Raw genomic sequence first — 8,517 nt, forward strand, 5'->3', positions numbered from 1 at the left:
AAAAAAAAAAAAAAAAGAGTAGACTAGTTTTCTCTCACATTGAGTTTTGATGTTAAGGTTACTTAGACTGTATGCTGCCAACCAGCTAGGTGTGTTCCCACTGCCTGTGGATCAGCACACCATACTCTGGCCCACTGCCTACTCTTACAAGTAAAATGATGCCAGGACACAGCCACAGGGGCACAGCCATACTGCTGCACAGCCGTCAGGGCACAGACACACTGCTGCACAGCCGTCAGGGTACAGACACACTGCGGCACAGCCGCCAGGGCACAGCCACACGGCAGCACAGCCGCCAGGGCACAGCCACACTGCTGCACAGCCACCAGGGTACAGCCACACTGCGGCAGTTTTTCCCGTGTTGACAGGTGCTGTTTTCACACTACTACTGAGAGCGGGGACTTGCACCATCTGCTTTAGATAGCCCAGGCTTGCTGTCTGGGGACACGTCACCATATTGCAGTATTTACTATGCAGTGTTGAATGCCAGGAGAGAAGAGAAAAGTCACCCCCTTTTCCATAAGCCATACGACTCACCACCCTTTTGAAAGACTGTTGAGTGTTGGCTTCAAATGGTGTAACCACCTGCTGCTAGAAACCAGCACGCTGTGGTGTCAGCCTGCTGCAGGCTCCTTCCCAGGCTCGCACAGGACTAGGAGGTGGCAGGAGAGCTGAGGCCTGGAAACTGAGGGACACAGAGCAGGGTTGTCGTGCAGGCCTAGACCTCCTGAGGACTCGGTTCACTCTGTCCCTTCTAGAGCACACTGGCTTTCTCCTAGGGCGGCAAGTACATGCAGGCTGTGATTCAGTACGGGAAGATAGTGTCCTGGCTGGAGATGGAGTATGGCCTATCGGAGAAGGAGTCAAAAGCCTCTGAATCGTTCCTGCTTGCAGCCTTCCTAAACCTGGCCATGTGCTACCTGAAGCTCCGAGAGTACACCAAAGCTGTGGAGTGCTGCGACAAGGTGGGTGATGTGTCGTGGGCTGGGGGCCATCTTCGCCCTCTGCCTCTCTCGGCTGTTTCCTCTGTGCTCGGCATGAGCTGGGACACTCATTGGATTGGGCTAGACGTGGACTGGTGTGTGTTTGTTTGTTATGGGCCGTTGTGAGCCACCCCGTTGGGACGCTGGCTGCTGAATTCAGAGCTTCTGCAAGAGTCAGACTCTTAGCCACTGAATGATTTCTCCAGCTCCCTCCCCCCATCCCCTAAACGTTTATGTAGGTGTGGGAGGTTGTGTGCAAGCCGTGGTGCACGCTCATGGACAGCTCTCGGGAGTCAGTTCTCCTTCCACCGTCTGGGTCCCGAGGACCAAACCCAGTTTGTGATGCTCCTCAGCAAGGGCCTTCGCCTACGAGCCAGCTCAGTGCCCCCCCCCCAGTCACCACTCTGCACACACACAGCTCCTCCCTTCACACGTGTACACTAGCACCCGTGTTTGTTTTTCAGACAAGGTCTCAGATCCCAGTCTGACCTCAGATTTGCTGTGTAGCCACAAATGACCTTGAAGTTCTGATCTTCCTGCCTCCAGCTCTTGAGTGTTGAGATTACAGTCCCACACCACAACGGGGGGAGGTGTTATTTTGGGGTTTGGTTTTTGTTTTGTTTTAAGCTAGGGATAAAATTCAGGATTTTGTATGTACAACCCCGCTGTCCATGATTCAGGGCTGGAAAGGTGGCTCAGTGGTTCTGAGAGCATTTGCTGTGCAGGCATGGGCGGCCAGAGTCTGAGTCTCTCTCAGCACCCACATAGTAAGCCTGCCTAGCCCACACAGAGTGGGAACACTGAGTAAAATAGGAGGGTCATGAAGGCTGTTGGCTGCTAGCCTCCCTGAAAACTAGGAGCTCCAGGTTCAAAGCAAGACCCCACCTCAAAAGGGGTAAGGCAGAGAATAATAGAGGAAGATCTGTGGCCTCTGGTGTGTGCGTGCGTGCGTGTGTGCATGCACACTCATACACTTATGCACAATACACATAAAAAATAAGTTTAAAGCTGATTAGAGAAAGATTTGGACTTAGTTGTGTGAAGCCAGGACTCCCCTTCCCATCAGATGAGTGCACTCAGGGGTGAAAGTCTCGTCATTGTGTTTGCACAGGCTGAATTCCTAGAACTAGAAGTTCTAGAGATTTTAGCTGGGGCTCGGGAGGCAGAGCAGGTGGATCTCTGTGAGTTCGATGCCAGCCTGGTCTACAGAGTTAGTTCCAGGACAGGCTCCAAAGCTACACAGAGAAACTTTGTCTCGGAAAAAAAAAAAAATTGTAGGTGGGGAGGAAGTGGCTCAGTGAAGTGCCTGTCACACAAGCTTGCGGACCTGAGTTTGGGCCCTGGCACCCACATAAAAGCTGTGTCTGAGGAGTGAGAGCAGCTCCGTGGCTAAGGGTACCCGCCGCTCAGAGGACCCAGGTCACACAGCAGCTCGCTTTCCGTACCTCCCAGTCAGAGGGTCCACAGGCCTGCAAGTACACAGACATGCATGCAAGCAAAATGCCCACACACGTGCAAACATAATAATAATTATTATTACTCTGGGCCACCCATGCCTGTAATCTCAGTGTTGGTGGGGCAGACTGGCAGATCCTCAGGTCCCACTGACCAGCCGGGCTAGCAAGAGACTGTCTCACACACAAGGTGGACGGCTCCTCGAGGTGGACATCTGGCCCATGTACACACGAGTGCACACATACACAAACCGGGCTGGGGCACTTGTCTTACACTTAGTTCAAAGGTTTCCATTCATGTTTGGCTGCCACTGTTGCTGTGGGCAGAGAAGGGTGGCAGAAGGGCATAGCAGAGGAAACAAAGCCACCTCTAGGGCTTAGAGTGGCACTCACTTTTAATCCCAGCACTCAGGAGGCAGGGACAGGTGGATCTCTGCGAGTTTGAGGCCAGCCTGAGTTCCAGGACAGCCAGAGCTACATAGTAACACCCTGTCTCAAAACAAACATAAAAACACCACACACCCCTTTGACCTTCCTCTAGTCCAGTGGTCCTCAACCTTCCTGACCCTGGGACCCTTCAGTACTTTAACACAGTTCCTCATGTTATGGTGACCCCAACCATAAAATTATTTCATTGCTAACTAGAACTATACTTTTGCTACTGTTATGAAATTATAAATACCATATTCAGGATATCTGATAATGTGACCCCCAGGTTGAGAACCACTGCTCTAATCTCTTACTGTCCTGGTCAGTAAGGACTTTCTGATGGAGTTGCCCATTAGGGAGCAGCGCTTCAACACAGGAGCTTCGGAAGAGACATTTTATACTAAACCATTGAAAACCAAGTGAATCTGATTATTACGTGACCGTTATATATAACTACACTTATCTTAGGATGTGACGGCTGCCGTCCCACCATCCCAGCCCCCTCGCCCGACTCCCTCCATCTGCACACTCTTTATACTAAATTCATTTTTAATGCCCTCAAGTGAGAACTGCAGCCAGTCTTGTAAACTGCGTCTCTTCTAGGCCCTTGGACTGGACAGCGCCAACGAGAAAGGCTTGTACCGAAGGGGCGAAGCCCAGCTGCTCATGAATGAGTTTGAGTCAGCCAAAGGTGACTTTGAGAGAGTGCTGGAAGTGAATCCGCAGAACAAGGCCGCGAGACTGCAGATCTCCGTGTGCCAGAAGAAGGCCAAGGAGCACAACGAGCGTGACCGCAGGGTGTACGCCAACATGTTCAAGAAGTTTGCAGAGCAGGATGAGAAGGTGTGTGCAGGGCCCTGGCCCTCAGCAGCTGAGCTGAGCTTGCCCAGGGGAAGGCTAAGTCCTTGAGGCACACCAAGGCTCTTGGACTTTAGGTTTTGGATTGTTTGTTTTTTTGTAAAATTCTATAGACCTGACTAGTTTCAACTCACTTATCCTCCTGCCTTTGCCTCATGAGTTCTAGGATTACAGTCGTCAGTCACCAAACCAAGTGAGCTTGTTATTTAAAAATATTAATAAATTCAGCCAAATGGCGGTGGCTCACACCTTCAGTCCCAACACTGGAGAGGCAGATACTGGTGGGTCTCTGAGTTCAAGGTCAGCCTGGTCTGCAGAGTTCCAGGACAGCCAGGGATACACAGAGAGACCCTGTCTTGGGGGAAAAACAAAACAAAACAAAAATGAAATTCTAAGCCTATCAGTATTTTTCCGAGTAATAGCTCCTGGTTGAGATGTCCAGCCCGACGCGGAAGCAGGTGTGTCACTGCTGTGCCTTCACCGACGCTGTCCGTGAGCGCCAGGCTGACAGTAGTCTGTCTGGAGACGGTCAGCTTCTTGCTCTGGTCATGCTCTGCTCCCAAGTCTGTCCTCCATCCCCAGCTCTACTACCTAGGACTTGATTATTCAACAGCCACCCCAGATAGCAAGCTCCTCCACTGCGTGCCACCCCCGCATTCACCAGCTGTGCACCCTGAATACAAGATCCACGTTTGTAGACCCGATAAAACCTTCTTTCATCTCCACCTCTGTTGACCCCCAGGAAGCGGCCAGCAAAGCAACAAGCAAGAAGACTGGAGAAGGAGCGGCTGGTAAAAGACCGGAGAGTCAGGCCATGGGAGAAGGGAAGGCCGAAGGCCATGTATGACGCCGCGCCAAGGAGGGAAGAGAGTCCTGACTCCCTCGGCCCTCCTCGCTGGGCTCACACCCAGCTCAGGACTGAACAGTGTTTAGTGTAAGGTTTGTTACAGTCTCTGGGATTCTGGAAGCAAATGGCAAAACCAGTAGCTTCCCAAAATAACCACCTACTGCTGCCTGGGGTGGGGTGGAGGACACGCCAGGAAGCAGACCAGAAAGGGCCGTTGGTGTGGAGAGACCAAGCCGGCGCTCAAGTCCAGCTCATTTCAGTTTGTCCCCTTCAGTGCCCAGCATGGTGTCCCTTGATGATCCTAATGCCTGGCTGCTGGGGAGTCCATCTGCCCTTCAGTAGCACTGCAGGAACCCCCGAAAACCTAACTCAGTGATCTCTGCTTTCCTCCTGGGAGGTGGGGCAGGGTGGAAGGTGAGGTTTTGTTGGAAACTCACTCAAGTGCTGAGAACATAAGCCCAAAAGGAGGGATCTCCAGGTCCACAGCAGACTTGCAGGCCACTGCCTGCCTGCCCAGCTTCCCGGGTCCCTTCTCAGACTCTTGAGTGTGGCCGTCAGTCCCCAGGCTGGCCTTCCCTGATGAGAACAGTGGAGTGGCCTTGCTTTCCCCGCTGTCCCTCCTTAGGAATGAGTTCGCGCTCAGTGCTTCACGCTGCTGCTGCTGCTCAGCCTCGTGTTTCTGCCTCGCTGTGAGGAGCCTGAGGCTCCCTCCTCTTGTCCTAGACGTGGAGTGGACTGATGTCCAGATCCAACTAAGACTGATGTGGTCACTCCTTTTTTTAAATGGCTTGTAAGCGTGTTAGCGCGCTATGGAAGGGACTTCACACTCCTCTATCATGCAAACATACTTCTTCACTTTTTACTTTTTTGCTTAGGTTTTGAAAGGCAGAATCTGTGAGGTTTGAAAGCAGACAGTTCCTCTTAGAATAAGGGTACCTGGAGGTGCTGTCCCCCTGTCCCACAGCCTCTTCATTCTGATGTGGACTGTAAAGGATGCTGGCTTCCCATGCAGGTACACCACACCAAACTCTCCAGTAGTGGGCATTGGGTCAGGGCACGTTTTAAATAGTCACGCAGTTGGATTTTAGTCCTACGGGTAGTGGATGGGATTGAGCAAGCCTTGCTTCTCCACAGCCAAGAAACCCCCAAGGGGATGCACCCAACAGCCCAGGGAGCCGTTACCTAAGCCTGGAAACCTCGCTTTCCTAGCCCTAGGAACACTGGCAGTTGTGTTTATATGGGTTTTTATTTTTATGGTGGTTTTAATAAAGCAAGTCTCATCTTTAGGACCTTAAAACCTACAAATCAAGTTGTTTCCCACTGTTCTGATTTAATTCTACGTGCAACCGATGGAATTAAGTTTTGAGGAATTTCATTTCCTGGTGACTAAAACCCCTTGAACTTCACACTTTACGCTTCTTCCTCTTTCCATGAATGTTTTCAACCCTGGTCTCCCCTAGGAGGTACAAAGAGCTGGAGGTGACTTCTCTTATTTAACTCTCCAATGTCCGTAGTTTTGTTAACTAGACCACAGAAACAGTGGGGGCATGGCGAGAGCTTGAGTCTAACAAGTTAGGCCAGTTAGCTTCTTGCAGGAAACCTCACCAGCTATCTCTCGAGTGTACGTCCTGGGCCAAGGAGACCAGTGCCGGGAGGGGGCAGTATGTAAGGTTCCAAACCAGCACCCCTGGACATGTTACTGTAGTCAGTAATTCAAACAATTTATATGGAAATCAGAAGATGTTGTCAAACCGCTATTAGATGGGATAGAGTGATGGATGACCAGATGATAAATTTAAATTTTGGTTTTTAAAAAATCTTTTAGAATCTGGGAGTAGTGGTATACTCCTCTTTAATCCCAGTACTCAGGAGGCAGAGGCAGGTGGATCTCTGTGAGTTCCAAGCCAACCTAGTCTACAGAGCTAGTTCCAGGCTAGCTTGGTCTACATAGTGAGTTCCAGGACAACCAGGGCTACATAGTGAGACCCTGTCTCAAAACAATACAAAAAAAAATATTTAGATGCATTTTGTGTTCCTTAAATAAATTTTTTAAAAAGTGGTTTTTCATTGTTCTCAGGGTTTTTTGTTTGTTTGTATGATTTTTAAATTTCACTTTTATCCGTGTATACCTGAGTGTATGTGTGTTCTTGGAGACCAGAAGAGGACTCCGGATCCCCTAAAACTGGAGTTACCGGGAGTTGGGAGCCAGATGTGGGTCCTGGAAACCGAACCCGAGTCCTGCCGCGCAGAGTGCTCTGAAGTGCTGAGTCTCCTTTCTTCCCCACCCGTTCATTCTTCCTGGTTGTTTCAGAGGGCTTTTTAGGAGTTTAATTTGTGCGTGGGTGTTTACCTGCATACGTGTATCCGTGCACCGTGTGCATACAGTGGCCGAGGAAGATCCCCTGGAACTGGAGTCACATGGTTGTGAGCCACCATGTGGGTGCTGGAAACTGAACCCAAGACCTCTGCAAAAGCAGCCAATGCTCTTTACCTCTGAGCCATCTCTACAGCCATCATGCTGTGAACAGTGGATCATCTGGTCTCAAGCTCAGCAGAGTGGCCTTGTTCTCGTCACTGTTCTGTGGCAGTGACAAGATCCACAGCCAAGGCAGCTGTATAACAGGGATTGTTTGGAGCCAGCAGTTTCGTGGTGGCAGGAACAAGTTCTGAGCCACCATTGCCCCAGTACATCTTGCAGGCAGGACAGGTGTGGGTGGAAGGTTTTGTGTCTGGGTTGGTGTCCCGGTCCCAGCGCTGAATGTCTTATGTGGGTACAGAAGATGGCTGGTTTGGTCTCCCTGTTCTCCTTTCCCAGGAGTCCTTGCTAAGGCTCCAGAGCACTAGGTTTCCACATCACTTCCCCAAACGCCCCCCAGTTCTAGCTGTCCCTCCTTCCCCCACCTGGACTCTACTGTTCCCCCCCACCTGCTCCCAGTCCACCCGCAAGGCCTGCTTCCCCTCCCAGAGAGCTCTGCATCCTGAAGGGACACTCGCCCACTGTTGGTGGAAGCTGTACAGCCGTTATGGAAGCCAATATGGTCGGTTCTTAAGAAAATTGGGGCCGGGCGGTGGTGGTGCACGCCTTTAATCCCAGCACTCGGGAGGCAGAGGCAGGCGGATCTCTGTGAGTTCGAGACCAGCCTGGTCTACAGAGCTAGTTCCAGGACAGGCTCCAAAACCACAGAGAAACCCTGTCTCGAAAAACCAAAAAAAAAAAAAAAAAAAAAAAAAAAAAAAAAAAAAAAAAAAAAAAAGAAAATTGGGAACCCATCTACCTCGAGACTGAGCTATACCACTCTTGGGTGTATACCCGAAAAGACTTCATCCTACCACAGGGACACTTGCTCAACTATGTTCATAATAGCCGGAGACTACAGCCCGGATGTCCCTCAACTGAAGAATAGATAAAGAAAATGTGGTATATTACACAATGGAGCATTATTCAGCTGTTAAAAAAATGAAATTTTCAGACAATTGGAGGGGACTAGAAAAAAATTAGCCCCAGTGGGGCAACCGAGACCCAGAAAGACAAACGTGATATATAGTTCCTTATAAGTGGGCATTACTTGTGAAGTAAAGGGTGCTCATGCTACGGTCCATGGACCCAGAGAGGCTACATAACAAGGAGGGAATCCAGGGGGACACATTGATTGTTTTTTCAATCTAAAACCTAAATCTGGGCTGAGCAGATTTCTCAGTGAGTAAAAGTGTTTACCTCCATACCTGAGGAGCCGAGTTCAGCCCCCAAGTCCCAACTTGGTAGGGGGAACAGACCGGCAAGTTGTCCTCTGACCTCTACACGCTCACAGTTACAGAAAATCATTATTTCAAAAACATCATCGGCCGGGCGATGGTGGCGCACACCTTTAATCCCAGCACTCGGGAGGCAGAGGCAGGCGGATCTCTGAGTTCGAGACCAGCCTGGTCTACAAGAGCTAGTTCCAGG

General features: G+C 50.4%; 1 protein-coding gene across 2 annotated transcripts in view; it reads left to right on the forward strand.

The window, feature by feature from the left end:
* Positions 1-6,484, forward strand: part of Fkbp5 (FK506 binding protein 5) — an 83,684-nt gene extending 77,200 nt beyond the window's left edge. For both annotated transcript variants that reach the window (XM_005360356.3, XM_026785645.1), the window contains exons 9-11: positions 780-965; positions 3,470-3,709; positions 4,467-6,484. In XM_005360356.3, the coding sequence (XP_005360413.1) occupies positions 780-965; positions 3,470-3,709; positions 4,467-4,571 (531 nt within the window). In that variant the 3' untranslated portion in view covers positions 4,572-6,484. The remainder of the gene's footprint in view (positions 1-779; positions 966-3,469; positions 3,710-4,466) is intronic.
* The last annotated feature ends 2,033 nt before the right edge of the window (positions 6,485-8,517 follow it).

Source organism: Microtus ochrogaster, linkage group LG2 (genome assembly GCF_000317375.1).
Source record: "Microtus ochrogaster isolate Prairie Vole_2 linkage group LG2, MicOch1.0, whole genome shotgun sequence".
NCBI lineage: Eukaryota > Metazoa > Chordata > Mammalia > Rodentia > Cricetidae > Microtus > Microtus ochrogaster.